Source organism: Schistocerca nitens, chromosome 11, assembly GCF_023898315.1.
Source record: "Schistocerca nitens isolate TAMUIC-IGC-003100 chromosome 11, iqSchNite1.1, whole genome shotgun sequence".
NCBI classification, from domain to species: domain Eukaryota; kingdom Metazoa; phylum Arthropoda; class Insecta; order Orthoptera; family Acrididae; genus Schistocerca; species Schistocerca nitens.
This window is the reverse complement of record NC_064624.1, coordinates 21,423,711-21,450,462: the sequence shown is the minus strand read 5'-3', so window position 1 is coordinate 21,450,462 and position 26,752 is coordinate 21,423,711. Positions and strand designations below refer to the sequence as shown.

General features: G+C 42.8%; 1 protein-coding gene across 6 annotated transcripts in view; it reads left to right on the top strand.

Annotated features, from left to right (window-relative positions):
- The first annotated feature begins 1,342 nt into the window (after positions 1–1,342).
- The window catches only part of LOC126213094 (zinc finger protein 729-like), a 109,217-nt gene continuing 83,807 nt past the window's right edge, over positions 1,343–26,752 (top strand). For 3 of the 6 annotated variants that reach the window (XM_049940697.1, XM_049940693.1, XM_049940698.1), the window contains exons 1-3: positions 1,343–1,448; positions 3,080–3,168; positions 19,976–20,038. In XM_049940697.1, coding sequence (XP_049796654.1) covers positions 3,097–3,168; positions 19,976–20,038 — 135 coding nt within the window. In that variant the 5' untranslated portion in view covers positions 1,343–1,448; positions 3,080–3,096. Of the gene's footprint in view, positions 1,449–1,514; positions 1,638–1,726; positions 1,927–3,079; positions 3,169–19,975; positions 20,039–26,752 lie in introns of those variants that run through there. The other 3 variants (XM_049940696.1, XM_049940694.1, XM_049940695.1) reach the window with 3 other exon arrangements.

Below are 26,752 nucleotides of genomic sequence, written 5' to 3'. Positions count from 1 at the left end.
CAGTTGACTGTCGCCAACAAAGCTTCCAGCTGCATTTGGACTGTGGCTAACTCCTCCTGCATCCGCACACAACAGACACAGTCCCTATCCATCTAGCTAATAAGTGATTTACTATAAGAAACTTAAGGAAACCTACTGCCACACAAGGTTAACAACTACACTCTAGGTGGCAGAAAGGACACTCAACAATGAAAAACAATAAAAATTTATGGTAGAAGCTAGATCTGGTGCTTATTTTGCTGCTAGGGGCTATCAAGTGGATACTACAGGAAAAAACAGTGACCTACAGTATACTGCTAGGGGCTATCTAGTGAATGTTATTTATAAATGTTAAAACAGTAACCAGCGGTAAACTACACCTACTTGTTATCCCTCGCATTTACAGTGTAAACAAACGCTTACATACACGCGAAAATGACCTAATAAAACTGTAAAAACGGCTACATTCAATGTATTGAGTCGAAATGACACAAATAAACGTAAACACTGAGTATTGTACACTGACAGATGCAGGTACAAAACAAAACCTTTAGCTAACAATAAGAGTTCAGAATGAAAAGCACAAATACGAGCTCTACTTTATAGGAACCCATTGGCTCACAGTACACGAAAACTAAGGAAAATAAGCAGACGGCGAGCAGAGTATTAGCTTTCTGCTAATTAAACCGTATGTAAGAAGGGCTCAGAAGTTTTATTGTAACATTGATTTACTCAGACATTTTAGTGTAACACTAATTTACCACGTATTTTACGTCTACTTAACTGTTAACGCTCGCAGATTGCGCTAGTCAAACGTATGCAAGTGGCGTTAGAGTTCACCGTCAGTATCACTTTTCCTAAGAAAACGTATAAAAACTGGTACCTTCAATGTAACGAGCCTAAATGACACTAATAAGCGTGAATACTGAGCATCCAACACTAACTTAAACTGATTAACCCTCGTATTTATAATGTAAACAAACGTTCACGTACACGCGAAAAACGACCTAATAAAATGTATATAAACTGCTATCTTCAATGTACCGAGTGTAAATGTCACTAATAAACGTAAATACTGAGTACTGTGCACTACTTAATTGATGATTCCGCGCATTTAACAATTTAAGAATGTAAACAAACGTCTGCGTACACGCGAAGCTGTCCTTCGCTTTTCCTATTCAGACGCAAATAAAAACTGAAACCTTCAATTTATCAAGTCTATTTCACACTAATGCACGCAAATACTATAGAAAATACAGAAAAAACTATTAATTACATATCTCGTAACACTCACTGAAAAAGACGTAAAATTCTGCTGTTGGTAACACGAGCGACAAGATTCACGCTGGTTTTGAATGCATCTGCTGGTTCTGCGATACTGTCACCCTTCGTGTACTCACTGTACTGTGTAGTGTGTAGTCAGCAGCAACTTCGTGGTGTTGTGGAAATTTGTGTGTGACATTCTCCAGGTAATTTATAAGCGTTTATAAACTGCAAACAAGAATAAGTGAAGAAATGTGCTTCGGAAGTAAATTAACATGGTACTTAATTTCTATCACAGTAACAGTTGAGTTTGATGAGCGTAATACTTCGCGAATATCTTGTGATGACCCTGCTGTTTGAGGATGCTGTCTTTTTTATGTTTTAATTTTTAATGGGTACATAAGGATGAGATTTTATTCTGTATTTGTGATCACATCACCTATACTGTGCTTGGTGACGGTGTGTGAATGTTGTAATTTTTCAGGTTATGTTCATAACAACTAAATACCTGAGTTGTTTGTGCTTGTTTTTGGCCTGACCGGTAAAATCGCTACGTGTATCTTCGTAAAAGAAACGGCTGAGTGTGTGACGTGCTGTCAGGAGCAGTTTGTCTACGAAGTAATCTCCTCATATACTTCGTGGCTAACGAGAAAAGGCGGACAGTGAAATTCAGAGGTTGTCCATGTTAGTTCGGTTATTTTGACTTACTTAGCAGTAATAATGATTGTGATGATAATTTTCTGTGATGTGATGTAGACATATAGCGGCTCCAGATTTTAGGGCTAACGTAAGCATTTTTTAAAGTGCCCACATTTCATTTCATTTCATGGTTTGAGTATGTTCGCATGAAAGGAAATGCTGCAATTCTGTTGCATTTTGTTAGTTTTCAATGTGCTTTGATTATTCGTGTCGTTAGTATTCGTGTAACGATATGTAAATACCAGTTTGTTGTAGTGTGTGGGTTTTAATGGAGTTCTGTATAAGAGTACTGTAACATCATTTACGAACTGGCAAGATACTAGGTACAGATTAACTATAATCTGTCTAACATAAAGCATTACATGTCATCAGAACTCAATAGATCATTCATCATATTTACAGTTAGTATGAAGTCGTTTCAGTAAATCAGTTTTGTTAGAAAATGCTAACCAATGTTTAATCTTGATGGTAATCAAGAATGAGAACTTCCACATTGCAATGTGCAGTCTACAGTGCAGGTATTGGTTTCCTTTAATAGCAGGTAAAGATTCTAAAATGATGACGCTTCCTGTAAATTGAGCATACATCCGTGAATGAATACAGATGAAGTAAGTTTCAAGGTAATGCGTATGTTGAAAATGCATATTCACTGATAAACAATCCGTATGTCCAGATTTTCTTCATGTCTCTATCACACTGAAATTAACACAATGAACCAAGTATAGAATGAAATATTTGATGTTATTAAGTAATATCGCTGCAATCAATTGACTGCTGTGATTGTTTGTAATGCTGAAGTTAATGCATGCACACGAAATTACACATCTTCCATAATTGTCACAACAGGATGGTATCCATGAGCCAGTGTTACAAAGAAGCAGTAGCAACTTTAAATGCTCAGTTTCCATTGCATGTTATTTTATGATTGTTCTCACTCTTCATGACCTGCAAAATGTGAATGAGTTTATATCAATGAACACACTTTTCCTCAGCCACTTTGAATCTGTTTCCTGTGTAATCACCCATTTACTGCACGCAATATATGAGTGAAAATACTGCCTTTGAGCTATACCTCATGGTAAAAACGGAAACTGAGTGGGCCAGAAACTTTTCTTATCTGATTGCTTTTTCTTTTCAGACTGTAGAACTGAAGCGATGGACCAGGAGCCAACTAAGTGGATAAAAAAAGAGGAAACTCATGAAGTACAAACTGAGTTACACTTCATAGTAAGTGGCTTACTTGTATTTCTTAACAGGGTTTCATTAATTTCTGTGTGCAGTGTGATGCGTGAATACATACAATTGATGTCGTACAGCTAGAAACATGAATAATTTGGTTTACTAAACTGATGAACTGACTGTCTTAAACATGACATTTTGCACAGTGCATTGAAATAAGCCTTGTATTAAACCTCACATAGAATTGAGCAAGAGTTTCAATTTAATGTTTAGTAAACATGGAAAACTTTTTTAATGCACAACCCAATTATACTGATAAACTGGTTGCCATAAAGTGGGTGTATTCTGCTCTGATACACTTCTTTTGAATGACAAAATTTTGAAGTGACATTCGGATGGTCACTGATCTGAGAAGTACATTTTGTTTACTTTGAATATTTGAACCATATGTAAGTAGAACTCTCAGCAGTAAAGTTAAATTTCAGACAAATATCACATGGAAGCATAAATTGTTACACAGCAGAATGAATCTGTATGTTGGCAGCAAAGTTTTGATGAAGCCATGGGGCTACACATTAAATATTGATAGGTTTGTTCATAACCACTTTCTGCATTTGCTGCACATTGTTACGCATATTGTTTGTGAAACTGTCACAATGTTACAGTTACTGGTGTAAATAATCTTACATATACATGTCACTTGAAATCTGATGTAGTGCAACCGGTTGTAGGGTATTCACCTATCAGCAGCAAACAAATTCACTTGGTGCCACTAGTATTTTTATCCTGACACAATCACACAAACTACTTGTGAACTATCTGTGCTGAAAAAATCTGTTTCAACATCCATCTTGAGTGCAACTGCAAAAGTACTGGCATAGCATTAATGCAGCATTTGCATTTGAATATATGTGAGTACTTCATTATAGATTATACAAACTATGTGAACAGCTTGCAATTTATTTGACAAGCATTATCACAACAGTAATCCTAAACAATCACTGTGAGGAAATGATAGGAAAATAAATATACTAAATTTTATTAAATACAGTAAAAGAGTGGTTAGACCCAACACAGTTCAGGCTTTGGCTTTGACCCCTGATGTAATGATGGTTTGGCATTCAGGATGATATGTATGCAAAACACACATCATGTAAATGAAAAGCAGTTTGAAGATCCATTGACTTTGGACCTAAACTGGAGAACTATTCAAAGGCTACAAGGTTAAAATGTGGTTCTAGACCCACTCCCCCCTTGTAACATTAGTTGTAGTGGGAGTCTGATTCATAGTGCATCTCAAGGCTTAGCCTATGTTCAAAAGTGGCAGTGTGGCTGTGAGCTGACAGTCTAGAAATGTGAAAGCCAAGTAAAGGATATGGTAACAAATTGATCAGCAGCACAGCCTAATGTTAACCAAAACATCCAAATGGTGCCCATAATGTAACTTTTTACCTACAAGAAGTCTTCTCATACTCTGTGTGCCGTGTTAGTTGATGAACTGAACTTCCCTATGACCTTAACATTGTATCAGTTGAAAGCCACCTTCTTTGCCAAATTAATTAAATGTTAATTTTTAATTGGTGTATATTTTGGGCATGAGCACATGCTGGAAAGTAATGGCACAAAATTTCTATTCAGAAATTATTGAAGCATTTTAATTAAAACAAACTTAATATTTAACGTATTTATTCTTCGTGCTTGTATATTTATTTCAAACATAGTCACCATGGCACTTAACACCTTTCTCCCAGTGAGACATCAGGTTGTTGGTGTCGTCACTGTAGAATGCTTTACTTCATTGGCAGACCCAAAGCCTCACCTACGCTCACACTAATTCATCACTATCAAAGTTAAGTCGCTGAAGGTGTTCTTTAAGTTTTGCAAACAGTTGAAAATTCATTGGCTCAAACCGGGTCAGTATGGAGGATGATCAATAATAATGAATTAAAGGCATCAGACTGTTGCAGGTGCAAAAAAAAAAAGTTGTATATGGTCTGGCATTGTCATGCTGAAGGAGAGGGTGCTCCACATGTGGATGAACTATTTGAATTGATGCTCTGTTGTCTGAGGGTTTTCTCACGTGCTGACACAGTTAAATAATACACACACACACACACACACACACACACACACACACACACACACACACACACACACGTTACACCCCGCAGTTGAGAACTGTTCATCAGGAGGGGGTGCTGCATACTGTGTCAGCAAAGTGGTAACATCAACAGTGCCATATGCATGACAACTGATATTAAGAACAGAATCAAAATTTTGGAGGCATTATTTTCTGGCACACCCTTGTAATAAATTGATGCATTTTACAATTGCCTCAAATCTTGCAGAATGGTTCCCTTGACATTGCCCAGCATCCACTTGGAAGTCATAATACTAAATCCATATACACAGCTGCCAAAACATTATGATCACTGATCTACTATCAGCATAAACTCATCCAGGCAATAGCATCTCACCTTGTCTTCTCGTCAGACACACACAGGTTGCATGGAGTATCAGTGAGCATCTTGTCTTGTTGTAAAATAGGAAATGCGCACAATCTGAGTTTGACCAAGAGCAGATTTTGATGGCCTGAAGGCTTGGTATGAGCGTTTTGGAAGCTGCACAGCATGCCGGGTGTTGAAGTAGTACTATGGCAGTTGTCTTCAACACATGGCAAAACAAAGGTGAGACCATGGCCAGACATTATAGGGTTAGGCAAGTACTCCTCATCACAGATGGTAGACATCATAGGCTGGGCAGACTGGTAAAACAAGACAGGCAACAAACTGTGGTGTAACTAACATCAGACATTAATGCTGGGCAGAGTAAAATTGTGTCTGAATGCACAATGCTCCAAACACTCCTAATGATGAGTCTGTGCCGCTGATGACCCATGCCATGACATCGACAACAACTGAAATAGGTATGTAACTATTGGCGCTGGATGTTGGCACAGTGGCCGAGCACTGCGTGGTCTGATGAATCCTGATACCTTCATCGTGCCTTTGGGAGGGTTCATTTCCGTCACCCACAAGGGAAACAGCCTCTTGACTCCTGTACTGTTGGGGCCTCCATTATACTCTGGGAAAGAACCACGTGGGCACCCATGGGTCCAGTGGAGCTCGTGTGAGGCACTGTGTCACAAAAGAAGTATTGTAAACTGGTTGCAAATTACATCCACCCCTTCTGTTGTTGTTGTGCTCTTCAGTGGCAAGACTGGATTGATGCAGCTCTCCATGCTACTCTATCCTGTGCAAGCTTCTTCATCCCCGAGTAACTACTGCAACCCACATCTTCCTGAATCTGTTTAGTGTATTCATGTCTTGGTCTCCCTCTGATTTTCACCCTCCACCCTTCCCTCCAATACTAAATCGATGATCCCTTGATGGCTCAGAACCTGTCCTACCAACCAGTCCCTTCTTCTATAGGGTGGCGCACAAAATGTGTTACCATTTTGTTTTTGAATATAAACTTTATTGTCAATACAATCTGAAAGGAACATGCACTATAATGAAGAGCCGTCCATGGAGATTTGTTCTAACTCAGTACATGCTCAATATGCCCACCATTTTGTTTCCTAACTTTCTTCAAAGGAACGCTGAAGTTAGTGAGTACCCTACGGCACATGTCTTCCCTAATTTCACTGAAAGCTTAAAGAATAAGTCTTCTAAGCTCCATTAAATCACGTGGACATTTCAGGAAATTTTTTTCCTTTAGGTGCCCCCAAAGAAAAGTCACATGGATTGAGGTCTGGACTATTGGGGGCCAATTTTGTCCGTCATTGAAGCTACCTGGAAACCTAAGTGAAATGATCCGCATGTCGAAATGCTCATGTAAAAACTCCAACACAGTGTTTGCAGTATGTGGCCTTGCTCCATCTTGCATGAATCACTGTGTGTTGAAGGGCAAGGCAGTAGCAAGAAGCTGTGGAATGAATCTAATGCGAAGCATGCTCAAATAACGTTCGCTGTTCAGTTTCTTCAAAGAAAAAGGGTCCAGTAAGTCCGTGACTGGAAATTGCTGCCCACGCTGTAATCCTTGGAGCATAATGTCGTTCATGAAGCACTTATGGGTTTTCAGTGGCCCAAAAGTGTACATTTTGTTTGTTAACCACACCATCTAAATTAAAATGCGCCTCATCTGAAAACCGAATGTTGTTGAGAGTTTCTTCCCTATCCTCCACCCACTGAGTAAACAGTAGTCTCTGCTGCTTGTGTTCTTCAGTGAGCTTCTGTGTACAGGTCATCTTGTATGGGTACATGTGGAGGCCACTTTTAAGAATGCATTGAATGGAGTGACTGAATATTCCCAGTTGCACTGTTGCCTTTCTACACAATTTCCCGGGACTTCTCTGTACAGCAACTCGTACTGCTTAAATATTCTCCGGCGAACAAACAGGCTTAGGCCGAGGTCACTTCGGATCCAATACTGTTCCTTCCTGTACAAATTTGTCATACAACCCGTGAATGGTCTTCTTGCAAGGGACCCATCGTGTGTTAAACTGTTGTCGAAAATGCCTCTGAGTCACAACAAGGCTTTTCGTTTAATGAAAAAGTAACACAATTGCCAATCGTTGCTGTGTCGTCAGTCTTCCATTGTCAGCCATTGCTGGTTACTAGTCTCCTAGTGGCGGTATCGTGAATTACATGTCATTTCGTAACTCATGGTACTGCTGTAGAGATACCAACGGAGTATCTAATGTGTGGCGTAAATTGTAAAAGAAACAATTGGTAACACATTTTGTACGCCACCCTATAGTTAAGTTGTGCCACAAATTCCTCTTCTCCCCAATTCTATTCAGTGTGTCCTCATTAGTCACATAATCTACCCATCTAATCTTCAGCATTCTTCTGTAGCACCACATTTCGAAAGCTTCTGTTCTCTTCTCGTCTAAACTATTTGTCGTCCATGTTTCACTTCCATACGTGGATAGACTCAATGCAAATACTTTCAGAAAAGACTTCCTGACAATTAAATGTATACTCAATGTGAACAAATTTCTCTTCTTCAGAAATGCTGTCCTTGGCATTGCCAGACTACATTTTATATTCTCTCTACTTCAACCTTCGTCAGTTATTTTGCTCCCCAAATAGCAAGACTTACCTACTACCTTAATTGTCTTATTTCATAATGTACTTCTGTCATCTCCACCCAATTTAATTAGACTACATTCCATTATCCTTGTTTTGCTTTTGTTGATGTTTGTCTTATATCCCTCTTTGAATGCGCTGTCCATTCTGCTCAACTGATCTTCCAGGCCCTTTACTGTCTCTGACAGAATTACAATGTCATTGGCTAACCTCAAAGTTTTTATTTCTCCTCCCTGGATATTAATTCCTACTCAAAATTTTTCATTTGTTCCCTTTATTGCTTGCTCAATATGCAGACTGAGCGACACCAGGGATAGGCTAAAACCCTGTCTCACTCCCTTCCCAACCACTGCTTCCCTTTCGCTCCTCCCCTTTTATAACTGCCATCTGGTTTCTGTACAAATTGTAAATAGCCTTTCACTCTCTGCATTTGACGACTGCCACCTTCAGAATTGAAAGAGAGTATGCCAGTCAACATTGTCGAAAGCTTCTTTAAGTTTACAAATACTAGAAATGTAGGTTTGCCTTTCCTTCATCTATCATCTAAGATAAATCATAGGGTCGGTATTGCCTCGTGTTCCAACATTTCTATGGAATCGAAACTAATCTTCCCTGAGGTCAGCACCTACCAGTTTTTCCATTTGACTGTAAAGAATTCATGTTAGTATTCTACAGCCATGACTTATTAAACTGATAGATCGGTAATTTTCATGCCTGTCAACTTTTGCTTTCTTTGGGATTGCAATTATTATATTCTTCTTGAAGTCTGGGGGTATTTTGCCTGTCTCATACATTTTTCTGACCAGATGGCAGAGTTTTTTTCAAGGCTGGCTGTCCCAAGGCTATCAGTAGTTTTAATGGATGTTGTCTTCTCCCAGGGCCTTGTTTCAACTTATGTCTTGCAGCACTGTCAAATTCTTCACGCAGTATCGTATCTCCCATTTCATCCTCATCTACGTTCTCTTCCATTTTCAAAATATTGCCTGCAAGTGCATCGCCCTTGTATAGACCCTCTATAGGTCTCTTCAGTATTCCAGTAGGCAGTGTCTGTCTTACGCCTAGTCATATATGCCTCTACATCCTTAAATTTGCCCTGTTACCATCCCTGCTGAGCCATTTTTCACTTCCTGTCGATCTCATTTTTGAGATTTTTTATTCCTTTCAGCCTACTTCATTTACTGCAATTTTATATTTTCACCATTCATCTATTAAATTCAGTATCTCCTCTGTTACCCAAGGATTTCTACTAGCCTCGGCTACTTGATCCTCTGCCAGTTCTTTCAGGTCTGGATAAATATCTGCCTATTACACATTACAACCTTCTCCAAATGTCGGCGGTATCTTTCAGTCAGCAGACAAGATTGGCCTGTATGCTTTTGTCCTGCATGTGTCCCTTCATGCTTCCACTTCACTATCTCATCAGAAACAGTGGACGTAGGAATGTTCAGGAGTGTGGAAAACTCACATACAGACATGTGAAACCAATGAAACCCTATCACCTGACCACATTCAAAGTCAATGAGCTCCGCGGAGTGCCCCATTTTGCTCTCTCACGATGTATAATGACTACTGAGGTCTCTGATATGGAGTAGGTGGCAACACAATGCACCAAATATGAAAAAGTAAGTTTTTGGGGGTGGCCCGATGCTTTTGAGCATAGTGTATGATGTTGTGCTCTGTGCAAACTTCTACCAGACGGCTTCCTCTTTCATTCCTTACCCACATTCCATATTCACCTCCTACTTTTCCTTCTCTTCCTTTTCCTACTATTGAATTCCAATCCCCTATGTCTATTAAATTTTCGTCTCCCTTCGTTATCTGAATAATTTCTTTTATCTCATCATACATTTCTTTAATCTCTTCATCATCTGGGGACCTAGTTGGCATATGAACTTGTACTACTGTGGTAAAAGTGGGCTTTGTGTCTATCTTGGCTACAATACTGCATTCACTGTGCTGTTCAAGGTAGCTTACCCGCAATCCTGTTTCTTATTCATTTTTAAACCTACTCCTCCATTACCCCTATATGATTTATAATCCTGTATTCATCTGACCAGAAGTCTTATTCCTCATGCCATCAAACTTAACCAATTCCCACCATATTTATCTTTACGCTATCCATTTCCCTTTTTAAATTTTCTAACCTACCTGCCTGATTAAAGGGTCTGACATTCCATGTTCCAATTTGTAGAACATAAGTTTTCTGTCTCCTGATAATGATGTCATCCTGGAGATCTGAATGGGGGACTATTTGACTTCCGGAATATTTTACCCAAGAGGACACCATCATCATTTAATGAACAGTAAAGTTGCATCCCCTCATGAAAAATTACAGCTATAGTTTTCCCTTGCTTTCATCCGTTTACAGTACCAGCACAGCAAGGCTGTTTTGGTTAATGTTACAAGACCAGATCAGTCATTCATCCTGACTGTCGCCCCTGCAACTACTGAAAAGACTGCTGCTCCTCTTAAGGGACCACATGTTTGTCTGGCCCCACAACAGATACCCCTCCGTTGGGGTTGCACGTACGGAATGACTATCTGTATCGCTGAGGCACGCAAGCCTCCCTACAAGTGCCACGGTCCATGGTTCATGTTAGGTCCACTCCTTCGTGACGATCATGTTTCCCATTGAGTATACATTTAAGTGTCAGGAAGTCTTTTCTCAAAGTATTTGCATTGGGTGTGGCATTTTTCATGAAAACAATGCACCATTTCACAAGGCCATGAGTGTGATAGAGTGGTTTCAGGAACACAGTGGTGAGTTCCAATTGATGTGTTGGCCACCCAACTCGCCAGCCCTGAACCTGGTCGAATAGATCTGGGATGTGATTTAACATAACATCAGAGATCATCCCCCCTTCCAGAATTTATGGGAATGAGGTGGCCTGATTGTATAAATATGGTTCCAACTTCCTCCAGTGATCTATGAAGGCCTCATTGCTTCCGTGCCACTATGTCTCCCTACTGTTGTCTGTGCCAGAGGTGTACATACCAGCTTTTAGATGAGTGATGATAATCTTGGGCTGATCAGCCTATGGCAGTTACCATTATTGAAAAAAGATTGTTTTATTGTAATGATTGTGATGGTATAATGATACTGCCACATAAAGTTCGGCTAAACAGTACAGCTGCCCACGAGCCCTGCATGGTTCACCCTACAGTCCAGCTTCAAGACACCAACTGCCCGTGAGATCCACTGCTGTTCCTCTACACCCATTGTTGCTCCACAATGCCCACTGGTGCCACGAGCTCTGAGCTGTGAGAAGTGACATCTGCCAGGCACATGGGGCTCAAATTCGAAGAGGGAGCCCACCGTGGTTCAGCCTCCTCCACCAAACCAAAATCCCCCTTCCCCACCATTAAGGAGCCCTTTACATATCCCTCTCCTTGATATGAATAATGTGCATGTGTGAGGCTTTACTCATCTATAAATTCAGAACCAGGAGGTTTGCTGAGCTCACCACCCTGACAATCTAACAGGGTCCCAACAACTGAGGAGCTAGCTTGCTATCGAACCCTAACTCCCCCTTTTCAGCAATATTAGGGTTTCGGACTAACACTGTGTCCCCAGCCTTTCCAATGAACCGTTTAGCCCCTGACTGTAACAGATGGATAACCTGTGACAGGCAATTTTGGTATTAGGTCTAGCCTGGCTCCAGTTGTGCTGTGTTACTGCTAGGGTGACTTGTTCTTGAAGCAAATCATTGATTGACTACAGGTTGACAAGAGGAAAATTGACTGGATATGCTAACATAAGGGATGCTGGAGCAGCCTCCAGGGACTTGGGTTGTGCAGTGTTAAAGACAAAATTGAGCCACGTTGTCTGAGCCTTGTTGTGGAAGATAAACACAGCCTTCAACTTGCAGTTCACCTGGTCAGCGAAGTATGCTGGTAAAAGGATTTGTGGTCACATCTTTAATTCCATTGTCAAAGCAGAACCTCACAAATAGCTGGGAAACAGAAGCTATCAAGCATCCTCGGTGGCCTGGAAACAGAAAAAATTTATAACAAATGCTGGCCAGCTGCCAGGATGGTCATTTCTCTGCTCGGCATGTGTCAAAAAAACGAGAAAAGTCATCCATGATAACTAGTAGGTGCCTAATACACACACACACTTGATGAAGTGGACCTATATAATCCATACAAAGTTAATCCATCAGGCATTCCTAATGGGTAGACTCTAAAAGCCACTTGAGGGAATTCAAGTTGGGCTCAGCTCCCTTACGGCTCTCACACTCCTCCACCAACCTCTGGACAGCCTTATTCAGGGAGGACCAGGTGACATGTTGAGTGATCTTGACCCCACCAACCTCCAGGCTTGCTTATACAGGGAGGACCAGGTGATGTGTCGTCTGATCTTGACAACAGTTTTATAAATGCCTAAGAGGGTAGTATGGAAATAATGAGCCAAAACCTAACTAAGAGCTTGATTGTCAGTCTCTAAACAAAATTCCTTGTGTTCAAAATAAAATCTGAATTTCTTAAGGGCAAGCAGAACCGCCAAGTCTTCCCATTCATACATAGAATATTTCATATCTGCAGGTGAAAGTTCCCAAGGAGCATTGCTATTGAACATCAACACGCAACGCCTCCCCTGCCATTCTGTTCCTGCAGGAGGACAGCTACCACTTTCTACTCCAGAAGAATTAGGCGTCCATCTGCAAGAAGAACACGAGCTCAAAATTGGGTATGGCTAATACTAGTGGGTTACTAAGTACCACCTTAATGGCTTCAGAAGATTCTGGATGACTTTCATCCCATATGAAATTTCTTGAATCGTTAAGGCACCCCACTAATTTAATAAAATTGGGCACAGACTTTCGAAAAAAATTTGTCATGCCTATGAACCGTGCCACAGCTTTCTTATTTCTAGGAGCTTGGAATTTTCACAAATCACTAGTATGCTCCTGGTCAATTTCAATCCAATCAGTGAAACTAAGATGTCCCAAGGATGAAACCTATGTGCCAGTGTCATTTTAGATGGTTTTACAGTAAGTCCCACCTCCCTCTGGTAAACCAGAACTGCCTCAAGATGTTGCAGGTTTTCAGACAGACTAGAACTGTAAACAATCATGCCGTCTAGGTAATTAGAGAGACACTTGAATGTGAAATCACCAAAAACACAATCTAGAAGGCAAGACGTAATGGTAACTCCCGTTGAAAAACCAAAGGGCACCCTGTTAAAATTGTGGAGGTTCCAATCTGTACAGCAGGCAGTAATATACTTGGAATCCTCTGTTAACATGATCTGATAATATGTGAGATTGAGATCCAGGACAGCAAAATACTGAGCCTGACTGAACCAAGTAAAAGAATTATGCAGATTGGGAAGTGGCACAGATTCCAAAACTACGCTCTCATTAACTGCACAATAACCGACAACAGGATGAAACACCCCACTGCTGCCCATAGATACTGAGAATATGGTAGAAGCATAGGCTGAAGTTCAGGGCCTGATGACCGCATTGAACAACACATTATTAATCAAAGTACATATACATATCATCCTTGATGGAGAAAACCTCTCTGGAATGTCATCTGTAAGGCTAATCTTGTACTGGATTTTATCAGTGATGTCCAGTCTGTTAGTTAAGATCTGTGGTAACCGATCAAAAACTTCCAGTACCAGCATCACCTCTACTGGATGAAGGTGACTGAGCTGAAATGGCAAACATTGCGGTAACACACTATGAATTCCTGTGGCAACGTGACAGGAGCACAATGTGAATGTTTCAGCTGGGTTAAATTTAAAATAAACAACCCTGCCTTGACAAACTAGCACAAACCCACTACCACTTACAAAAACACACTGCAAAATGAAGTTCACTGAAAGATTTTTAGTTACTATCCACTTCACAGACCAAGAAAATTTTCCAATACTCAGTTTAGCCAACCAGAGGCAACATGTGCCCAGTGAGAGCTCAACATTGGGAGGACGGATGCAAACAAGGCAATTCACAGGTATGGCGGAACTTCAAATGCCACAGATAATCTAAACGAGAAACTGAACTACCAGAGTTGAGGAGGGCGTACCTCGGACTTGGCACAGATCCAGCCCTTAGGCAGTAGAACATTACCATGCCTCTTCCATTCTGTGTGATGTCGGCTGTTTGATTCTCCTTCCATGTAACGAGACATCGCCATACAAAATGCTCCTCTTTGTTACACTGGAAACACATCCTACACTTTTTCCTTATGGGTGGTCCCCTTTTAAATTGCTTGGAATCTCAATCCCCATCACTGCTGGTCTGCGAAACTCAGACTTCAATAGCGGACACCAAAGTCTCTAATTCAGTAAAAGATGTGCATTTATTAGTGAAGGTAATCCATGAACAGTCCTGTGGTCGCATTTTCTGTAATATATTATTGAGTATTTGTATCTCTGTGACTTGCAATTCCAGGTATGGAATGGTCATATGCATTCATCTATGAACCTAGGAAAAGGTTCATGAGGAAACTGCAATAGCCAAAAATGTTTATGCCTGAGTAGCCTCTTAATACGAGGTGACAATTTCAGGCCAATAACTGATTTTTACAACTCCCTTGATGTTGCACTTTCATGTAAAATTCGATTGAAAACATTTGACCATGATCCATATGATGGATTTTACCTGTCTTTAAATTCTACATTGTAAGTTCCATTATAGCTTGCAGCAGTAACATTATTTGGTATGGTAATTTCCCAAATGAATTCTCCTGAGGTCTTTAAAGGTGTCCGTAGCATTCCTACTACTTCCAGCAGTTATATGTCGGTGGGAGAATCTTGTTCACCACCTATTGCTCCTAATTTGTCTAAATAAAGGCAGTTGTCCGTGTAACTGCAGAGCTAATGTAATCTGCTCAGAATCGAGATTACATTGTGCAATACCGCACACAAGTGATTATCCCAATGGATCAATTGTGCCTGAATTATATGTATTTGCTTATGATGGGGCTGACTACTTTCTAAACACACTACATTCTGACAAGATTGTCATGGCCAGAGCTCAGGCAGCTAGTGCAACATATACCTCCAGGGTGCAGTTGGTACTAATGACCAAGGGGTCGTCCACAAGTTGGGCACCCGCCCTTACATGGAAGCTGACAAACTTTTAATTCGTAGATAAACTGTTGATTTTTCAATGAGGACAAACTGGGACAGTTGTGGGACCCCATGTTCCGCAGTGGATACTTGCAAACACACACCTCATGGTAAATGACAGTATGACACCTTCCCCCTTTACTTCCAGGAAAATAACCATACTCTGTTACCAACCAAACATCCAGCAGGAAAAGGGGAAATTAAGTGGAAGGACTGGTGGATTGGGGCTCACATGAGTCTCCATTGTTTATTGAAATGTTTTTGTTTAACAAAAATAACTAAAGTCAGATACATTAGCAGGATTACAAACACCACTCCGAACTTTCAAATTTAAGACATTACACACTTTAGTTTAGTGACAATTTAAATAAGGCAATAGTTAACGACTAAATCTTTGTCTGCCACCAGTCCTTAGATTTTAGATTCAAAATTTCCATCTTCACAAACCGCAAATGAGAAAATGCTTCAACAAATGAACAAATACACTCCTGGAAATGGAAAAAAGAACACATTGACACCGGTGTGTCAGACCCACCATACTTGCTCCGGACACTGCGAGAGGGCTGTACAAGCAATGATCAAACGCACGGCACAGCGGACACACCAGGAACCGCGGTGTTGGCCGTCGAATGGCGCTAGCTGCGCAGCATTTGTGCACCGCCGCCGTCAGTGTCAGCCAGTTTGCCGTGGCATACGAAGCTCCATCGCAGTCTTTAACACTGGTAGCATGCCGCGACAGCGTGGACGTGAACCGTATGTGCAGTTGACTGACTTTGAGCGAGGGCGTATAGTGGGCATGCGGGAGGCCGGGTGGACGTACCGCCGAATTGCTCAACACGTGGGGCGTGAGGTCTCCACAGTACATCGATGTTGTCGCCAGTGGTCGGCAGAAGGTGCACGTGCCCGTCGACCTGGGACCGGACCGCAGTGACGCACGGATGCACGCCAAGACCGTAGGATCCTACGCAGTGCTGTAGGGGACCGCACCGCCACTTCCCAGCAAATTAGGGACACTGTTGCTCCTGGGGTATTGGCGAGGACCATTCGCAACCGTCTCCATGAAGCTGGGCTACGATCCCGCACACCGTTAGGCCGTCTTCCGCTCATGCCCCAACATCGTGCAGCCCGCCTCCAGTGGTGTCGCGACAGGCGTGAATGGAGGGACGAATGGAGACGTGTCGTCTTCAGCGATGAGAGTCGCTTCTGCCTTGGTGCCAATAATGGTCGTATGCGTGTTTGGCACCATGCAGGTGAGTGCCACAATCAGGACTGCATATGACCGAGGCACACAGGGCCAACACCCGGCATCATGGTGTGGGGAGCGATCTCCTACACTGGCCGTACACCACTGGTGATCGTCGAGGGGACACTGAATAGTGCACGGTACATCCAAACCGTCATCGAACCCATCGTTCTACCATTCCTAGACCGGCAAGGGAACTTGCTGTTCCAACAGGACAATGCACGTCCGCATGTATCCCGTGCCACCCAACGTGCTCTAAAAGGTGTAAGTCAACTACCCTGGCCAGCAAGATCTCCGGATCTGTCCCCGATTGAGCATGTTTGGGACTGGATGAAGCGTCGTCTCACGCGGTCTGCACGTCCAGCACGAACGCTGGTCCAACGGAGGCGCCAGGTGGAAATGGCATGGCAAGCCGTTCCACAGGACTACATCCAGCATCTCTACGATCGTCTCCATGGGAGAATAGCAGCCTGCATTGCTGCGAAAGGTGGATATACACTGTACTAGTGCCGACATTGTGCATGCTCTGTTGCCTGTGTCTAAGTGCCTGTGGTTCTGTCAGTGTGATCGTGTGATGTATCTGACCCCAGGAATGTGTCAATAAAGTTTCCCCTTCCTGGGACAATGAATTCACGGTGTTCTTATTTCAATTTCCAGGAGTGTAATTATCTGGAAACAGATGGCTCTTTAAGACAACATAGAAGCATAACTCATCTCAAAGGTTAAAACTGAATAGCTATACTGGAAGACAGAGCAATTTATAGCTGCCTCGGGACCCCGAGAAAAAGGAAATTCTTAAAATACACCTCCAAGTGCATCTAGATAATTTAATAAAGTAAACAGGTGCACTGATTTCTAGAGCTACCTTCAGGCAGACAGACAGAGCAAGTCTCTTTAAATCTTGCACCAGTGAGCAGGTAAGTAATTAACAAGAGAATGAGTGTGCACAGATCGATATAACTGGCTTCAGACACAGTGAAAATTCTATGAAGGCATACTGTAGAAAATCCCTAAGTGATTCAGTATGTGAATGTGCATGCATAGCAGCTCAAGAACACCCTTTAAAAAGGAAAACCAGTAATTAGCAGTCAGAACCTAATTGTAGCAGTAAATAAATAACAGGTGAGAAAAGCTCACTTCATGACAACTTTAAAATAACAAACACTTGAACAATTAAATCTGGTAAGCAGTAACTCACCCTGAGACGGAATAAATTTCTTTCACTCTCTACCTCACAAATGGCCAGTGAACGAACACGAAAAACATTCAGAGCTCAGTAACACTTGATGGTTTTACACACTTTTGCTTGTTCCAGTCTCTAAGCGTCAAATGTGCCTGTTACTTACCAACAGGCTATGTTCTCACAAGTCTGGATGACATCTGAATGTGACGTGTGATTCACATAGAGATGATCAGCATGTGACCATTCTAACAGTGCTCGACAGTATGTACAAGAAAGGCACTCGACCCAACAAACCCCCAAAAATCAAAATGTACAAAATTTTAGTACAAATTTCGAATAGTGATTTACGTAACTTGAGTGAAGGCAGCCTATCAGTAGCTGGCAGTGGTGAATTCCCTGAGGCTGATATACAGAGGCAATGTTAACAGCCACAGCATGATAAGCATGCCCTAAGTCCAAGTCCAAAACAATCAAAGTGTGCCACAACAGTAGAAAACTGGAGCAGACTAAGGAGCATCTAAATTCCACTGTCATTCTCACTTAATACAACTGCACGGCCACGATAGTTGGGTAGATCAATGGACTCATCAGATGATTCTCATCAAAAACTCTGTCTAAGGCTAAACATGGTCACACTTAAAACAGTATTCAGGATTACCAAATCATCGAATCCACTGCTGAACATGGGGAATTGAATAACAATAACAAGCTTGTCTAGTTGCTAGACACTACCCTAACCCCTTCCAAGGCAATGCCACAAGGTATTAAGTCATGCAACACAACTGAAATCGGGCAGTTTTTCAGATGAGAAAGCTTGTTGCATAATGTGACTTCCACAGAGAAGATCAAATAGCAAATACAGATAGCCAAGACCACACCAATGTACTGTCTTTCATTAACACCTGTGCCTGCAATTATTAACTTGACAGAACTTTTGAAGGGCTCCATTCTGTCAATTGTGGATGAATGGCAAATACTGTCGATGTACCCTGCATGGCTCCTATCGTGCCCCATGGCGCCCCGAGCTCCAAGCCAAAGAAGTGACATCACCAAATGCAGGATGGGAATTCAAAGAGGTAGCCCATCATGCCTCAGATAGTAATAATAATAAAAATCGTAATGATCATTATTTGTACTAGTATATTATTATTATTGTAGGCAGTTAATTAAAACAAAGATCAATTAATAAGATGTTGCTGTATTCTTTCTATCTTTTGCCCAGCATCTCTCTTCAAGGCATCTTCTTTGCGTACACCATTTTGCTTCATTATTTTGTCGATATACACTTTCTGAAAGTTAAGTGGTCTACTTTGTTTCTATCAGTACGATGATTTCCAATAAAAAATTATTCTTTGGCTGCTAATTATCCAACATCCTCAACAGATCCCAATATCAGTTTAATGATTTTCTTCCTATGCTATCACTGTTTCATTTGTTCTCATTCCAGCACTTCCTTTGACATTATGGGTGTTTCAGTCTTGATATGCTGGTACTGTTCCATAAATAATCTTTCCAGTCTTCTTTTGAGATCAGCAAGTAAAACCCATTGTTCAGATCCACAGAATAGGACTGGTGTAGCCTGTAGCCTACTCTCTCTTTTTGTTCTGTTGGAAACGTGCTTGTCCCACCAAAAGGAATTCATGAAGTTAGAATAGTATTAAGTAGTGTGCCAACGTAGGGTGTGTGCGTTTAATAATTTTATCATAAATAAGCATTCAGTGCAACAGTGTAACTGTTCTAGATATTTTATTATTCTGATCATAAAAGTAGTATGGTTGATGTGGCACTTGACAGTCCAGTTTCTGCTCCCCCACACAGTTGGTGTAAACTGTATTGTAATTTGATATGAACAATATTGACTTTATGAACAACATTGAAGTCATTGTTTCAGGTAGTAGCTGTGTTATTTTACTTCATTACACTACCATTATATGCATATGTAGATAATGAAGCTAGAAAATGTGATTGAAAACAATAGCATAGGGAGAAGGCTGAAATGAAAGATCATAATGAATTTTCCAAGGCGTTGTCATTAATCAGTCTTACAATTTTTTGCTTCCTCCCATTGAAGTATACCATAGTGAACTCGTCACTCAGAATTTTGAACTCAAAAGAGAACACTTAACAATAACTACTATTTAGTTATAAAGTAGTGTGATGGTTGGGGTTTATCTGTGTGATACATTTTATATAATATGGGAGGACTGTGACTGCTTAAAAGTACTTATTACAGTTTGTTATTTTTGCCACAGGCCCAAGATTATGCATGCAGCATGAATGTAAAAGAAGAGTTGGAGGAGGGTGTGAATAAAGAGGTAATTTTAGAATTTATATGACTACATGGAAGTAATCTTGTTGAGCTGTGGTGAAAATAATGAGATGGTAATCAATTGTGTGTGTATTCACTTTAGCAGTCCTGTTTTTACTTAAGGGTAAAGATAACAAGGGTTACAGTATTACAGTATGCTCCAGGTTGGAAGCGAGGAAACCGGTAAAATAGAATATTTTGTTACACTTTACCCATATGGATTTAAACATTATCTTTGAGCAGGCGAAGTAGTTTAGCTTGTGGGTTTGTAGAATTGCTTCTTTACATTATAAGTACAAATAAAAATTAAATGAGATAGCATTGATGAAGTTATATGAAAATTGGTACCAAGTCCCAAGACTCAAGCTGTGATTTCCTGTTTTAATGAGTAGTTCCCTTAATGGTTCCGTGTATGTGAACTCCAGCATTGGATGTTTTTATTCGCCATGTGATACTGCTGTGACAGTTACAGAATCATTAAAGAAAAATCTACACAAAGTAGTGCAGAAAAAGTAGGTGATCCTAACCTACTGAGTAGAGACTAAGATGTCTGTGCATACATTGCAAGTGGTATGGACAGGCAGTCTTGTGAAGTACCTTAGAACAGTTTTCTGAAAGCTGTTGTAAGCTGCTAGTTTAACAGCCCACACAACATTGAAATAGTTGAAATACTGCAACTATAAACAGGCTCGTCCTTACAGATGGTATTAGTACAGAGAGGGGCTAGTGATCATGATGCCAGCACAGCAGCAGTGGTAAATTAAACTTCCTGGCAGATTAAAGCTGGGTGCCGGACTGAGACTTGAACTCGGGACCTTTGCCTTTCACGGGCAAGTGCTCTACCATCTGAGCTACCCAAGCACGACTCACGTCCCGTCCTCGCAGCTTTACTTCTGCAAGGTTCGCAGGAGAGGTTCTGTAAAGCTTGGAAGGTAGGAGACAAAGTACTGGCAGAAGTAAAGCTGTGAGGACAGGGCGTGAGTGGTGCTTGGGTAGTTCAGATGGTAGAGCATTTGCCCGCGAAAGGCAAAGGTCCTGAGTTCGAGTCTCGGTCCGGCACACAGTTTTAATCTGCCAGGAAGTTTTATCAGTGCACACTCTGCTGCAGAGTGAAAATCTCATTCTGGATGGTAAATGAAGTTAATGAATCCTTTAAGAGGGCTAGGTGAATAGATTTGCTGGAAAGAGTGGGTAAGTAGTTGTTAACATCCCATTTAAACAATGAGAATGTCATTTACTTCCAATATGATTTACATAGAGGAAGATGGACAAACACTAAATGGACTGTAAATCACACGCTGAATAAGTATGTGGTGAGTAACTGGATTACAGACAGGAAACACCCACTGTGGTTTATTGTCAGAATTCGGAAAACACTGAGGAAGCAGACTGTTGTACACTCAGTTCAAAAAAGTATGCACACTGGTGACTGGCAAGTGCTAATGGAAATTCTTCTGTCTGTAAAAAGATCTATGCGTGAAGCATACAACTACCACCATCATACATGAGCAACAGATTTTACAGAGAACATGAGACATTTCTGGTCAAATACTTCTATCCAGGCAGTCATTGACCAGTCTGGTGTGGCTTTGGAGGAAAGCAGAAGGTGGTCACTAACCTCTCTCTGTATTTAGTTATCAAGTTTGTGCAGGAGGATCATACCAACATATTGTTGTTTTACTGTCACACAGACTCCTGTATTAGGAACATAGTAATAGGATCCCTGGAGTAGAGAAGCAACTGGAAGAGTAGAAAACATAATAGTTGCCATGTCCAAACAGAATCACAAATCATTTGTCCAGAGAGTACTCTACAGCATTTTCCTCATACTTAGCTTGCATTTATTTGAAATCTCTCGCCTAGTGCAAAGACTCAGGCAGCTGGGAAAAAGTTCAGGTGGCTTCTGTATATAAGAATGGTAAAATAATGTACCTGCAAAATTACAGAACAATATCATAACGATTATTTGCTCCAGAGTTCCCGAACGTATCCTCAGTTCAAATATAATTAATTTCTTTAAGACAGAAAAGTTTTTATCCACAAATCAGCATTGATTTTGTGCAATACTCATCTTGATCTTCTATCAAATTACATACTGTGAACCATGGATGATGGGCAACAGGCTAGATTCCACATTCCTATATTTCCAGAAAGCATTTGAACAGTGCACCACTCCATACTGTAAATAGAGGTATGAGCATATGGAATAGGTTCCCCGATATATGAATGATGCAAAGACCTCTCAAGTAACAGAGGCCAGTACTTTGATCTCAACAGCAACTGTTTTTTCAGAGACAAGAGTATCATCAATAGTGCCACAGAGAATGGTGCCATATTTATATATGAAATGATCTGATGAACAGCATTCTGTGCCTGTTTGCTAATGGCATTGTTTGTGCGGAAGGATCATCACTAAGTGACTACGAGGATACAAAATGACTTGGACAAACTTTTTATGTGGTGTGATGAATGGCAGATGCAGAAATATTCAAGTAACTGCAGATGAGTAGGAAAAACAATCCCATAATGTTAGAATACATCATCAGTACTCTACAGATTCACAGTCCGGTCAATAAAATGTTTAGGTATAACATTGCAGGGGCCGGCCGGAATGGCCGAGCGGTTCTAGGCGCTACAGTCTGGAACCGTGCAACAGCTACAGTTGCAGGTTCGAATCCTGCCTTGGGCATGGATATGTGTGATGTCCTTGGGTTAGTTAGGTTTAAGTAGTTCTAAGTTCTAGGGGACTGATGACCTCAGAAGTTAAGTCCCATAGTGCTCAGAGCCATTTGAACCATAACATTGCAAAGTGATATGAAGTAGAACAAGCACATAAGAATGGTAGTAGGATGGGGAATGATCAACTCTTTTTGTATTTGGAAAACTGTGGTTCATTTGTAAGGGACACTACATATAGAACACCATAGAAGTGCCTAGTAGTAGTAATTGTTGTTGCTGTGGTAATAGATGCCATCCACGATGCACCGTTTGGTGGTTTGCACAGTTTTAATGCAAACGCACATGCACAGCAGCCAGAAAGAAGATAATCAAGCTGCAGATTCCATGTGAAATGCATTCTCAAGCTTTATACATTTGGAAAGCCCATTTGTAAGGCTAATAAGTTGTTAACTGGCATATGTGACAGAGCCAAGGATCAGTCATCTGCTTGTGTCATGAAGAGAATACATGACAGAAAGCTAAACCCCCCCTGCGGGTCCGGGGATTAGAATAGGCCCGAGGTATTCCTGCCTGTCGTAAGAGGCGACTAAAAGGAGACCATCCCCCTCACGGGGGGGTAGTTAGCGCCTGCGTCCGGAGACGGACGGTTTCCCGACCTATAATCGTGGTCTTTTTGGTTTTTCACTTCTCGTTTCTTCATTCCTTTTGTTGGTTCCTTTCTTTGCTCTTCTCCACTTCACTGTCTTCCTTACTCTTTCCCTTGACTTCTCCTTGCCTTCTCATTGCCTTTTTCTCCTTGCCTTCTCATTGCCTTTTTCTCCTTGCCTTCTCATTGCCTTTTTCTCCTTGCCTTCTCATTGCCTTTTTCTCCTTGCCTTCTCATTGCCTTTTTCTCCTTGCCTTCTCATTGCCTTCTTCTCCTTGCCTTCTCCTTGCCTCCTTCTCCTTGCTTTCTCATTGCCTTCTTCTCCTTGCCTTCTCTGGTCTCCGCCTCGGCGTTTGAGACAGTCTGTCCTCTTTCTCCCTCTCTCTTCTTTTTCCTCTTCTTCCTTCCTCCCTGTGCGTGTCTGAAGGCCGACCCACGCGTTCGCACGCGTAGCCGGTGACGGGGTAACGCGTAAGTCCCCGCCCTGGGTAGACATGTAAGGCACGCGCGTACCCCCTGGTAAAGGCCAGGCCCGGGGAGGGGTGATTGCCTGAGCTGATACCTTCTGACCATGCCGATTGGTCCCTCCGTCTGTTTCTCGGGAGGTGTGACCTGAGGTGTAAACATTCACCTAAGGCGGGAGTGCCCTCTGAGAGGGTCCCCACAAGGAAGGAGCGCGCCATCGGAGACGCTGGCAATCATGGGGGATTCCTCCGCAATGGATTCGACTCCATCGCTTTCGACTTCGACCCACAAACGGAAACGTGACCAGCCAACAGTGACAAAAATACTACCGCCTGCCCCACAGTTCCTCGTCGTTTCTCGATCTGAGGAAGGAAAGGATTTTTCCTCTGTCAACCCTTTCGTTATCCAGAAGGGCGTCGATGCCATAGCTGGATCTGTCAAATCTTGTACCAGATTGCGTAACGGTACCCTATTACTCGAAACTGAGAGCGCCTTTCAGGCACAAAAACTGCTCCGGGCCACACTCCTTTACACATTCCCTGTCCGGGTGGAGGCTCACCGAACTTTGAATTCGTCTCGTGGTGTGGTCTATACTAGCTCCCTCGACGGCTTGACTGACGAGGAGATTCAATCTTTCCTCGCTGAGCAGGGCGTGACGGCTGTCCATAGGGTCATGAAAAAGGTCAACAATGACCTTGTACCGACCCGGACACTTTTCTTAACCTTCGATAGTGTTAAGCTGCCATCGCGCATCAAGGCGGGCTACGAGGTCATTTCAGTTCGCCCCTATGTCCCGACACCTACGCGCTGCTACCAGTGTCAGCGTTTCAATCACACTCGACAGTCTTGTTCCAATGCGGCTAAATGTGTCACTTGTGGCAGGGATGCCCATGAGGGTGACTGTCCACCTCCGTCTCCTCGTTGTGTTAACTGTCAGGGTGACCATGCCGCATCCTCCCGCGACTGTCCTGTCTATAAGGAAGAACGCTGTATCCAGGAAATTCGAGTCAAAGAGAAAGTGTCCACCTCGGCTGCTCGCAAGCTATTGGCTAGTAGGAAGCCCACGCTGCTCCCAGCGGGGAAATACAGCACTGTCCTCGCCTCTCCTCGGACTACCCGGGAGGTAGCAACCCAGACATGCGATCTGACCTTCAGCACCACGGTCGTCCGTTCGGCCAGTGCTAAGATCGCGCGGTCGACGTCTCCTCTTCCTCCCATCACCCCACAGACACCAGCCACTTCCTCAGCTTCTGCTCAGTCGAAGACCCCGAAGTCAGATGCACGGGCCTTCAAGAAGGAACCATCCCGTGCAGACTTCCTCCGTTCCTCGACCTCCCAGCCTTCGACCGGTACTTCCACCAAACGTCCTTCTAAAAAGGCGCATAGGAAGCACAGTTCTCCTTCTCCGCCGCGGCGCCTTTCTTCTCCTGCGCCACCCAGCGGTTGCCGCCCCAGGCCGTCATCCGTTTCGCCTGGCCACACCGCTGGTCGCCGAACATCTGGCCGTTCACCGGCGGAGGAAGCTCCCCCTCCCGGCCATCCTCCTGAGATGGCCGATGACCCTATAGACCCCATGGACGATGACTGTCTGCCTCCTGCTAGCGGCGGCAGTGCTCGCTCGAAGCCAGGCCCTAAGCGGCCTTCGAGGTGACCCCTTCTCTCATCTTCCTTTTCTTACGATGGCACTTATTAACTGGAATATTCGCAGCATTCGCTCCAACCGAGAGGACTTGAAGTTGCTGCTCCGCTCGCATCGTCCGCTCGTCGTAGCCCTCCAGGAAACGAAGCTATGCCCATGCGATCAAATTGCCTTGGCACACTACACCTCTGTGCGTTTTGACCTACCCCCTGTGGTGGGTATCCCAGCTCATGGAGGGGTTATGTTGCTGGTCCGGGATGATATTTACTACGATCCCATCACGTTGCACACCGGCCTGCAGGCAGTAGCCATCCGCATTACTCTCCCCACTTTCACGTTTTCCTTTTGTACCGTTTACGCTCCATCGTCATCTGCCGTTACCAGGGCAGACATGACGCAACTTATTACTCAGCTACCTGCACCATTTTTGTTAACTGGAGACTTCAATGCCCACCATCCTCTTTGGGGCTCTCCAGCATCCTGCCCGAGGGGCTCCTTGTTAGCAGACCTTTTCAACCAGCTCAATCTTGTCTGCCTCAATACTGGCGTCCCTACTTTTCTTTCGGACACATCTCATACCTATTCCCATTTAGACCTCTCCATATGTACTCCCCAACTTGCACGCCGGTTTGAGTGGTATGCACTTGCTGATGCATATTCGAGCGACCACTTCCCGTGTGTTATCCATCTCCTGCAGCATACTCCCTCTCCGTGCTCCTCTCGTTGGACCATCTCCAAGGCAGACTGGGGGCTCTTCTCTTCCAGGGCGACCTTTCAGGATCAAACCTTCACAAGCTGCGATCGTCAGGTCGCACACCTCACGGAAGTCATTCTCGCTGCTGCTGAATATTCCATCCCTCACCCTACTTCTTCTCCACGTCGCGTACCGGTCCCCTGGTGGACCGCAGCATGTAGGGACGCTTTACGTGCTCGTCGACGTGCTTTACGCACCTTTAAACGCCACCCTACAGTGGCGAATTGCATTAATTATAAACGATTACGTGCTCAGTGTCGTCGTATTATTAAAGAAAGCAAGAAAGCCAGCTGGGCTGCTTTCACCAGCACCTTCAACAGTTCTACTCCTTCTTCTGTTGTCTGGGGTAGCCTGCGCCGGCTATCTGGCACTAAGGTCCACTCCCCAGTTTCTGGCTTGAAGGTCGCGAATGAAGTCCTTGTGGCCCCTGAGGCTGTCTCCAATGCCTTCGGCCGCTTTTTCGCCGAGGTTTCGAGCTCCGCTCATTACCACCCTGCCTTCCTCCCCCGCAAACAGGCAGAGGAGGCGAGGCCACCTA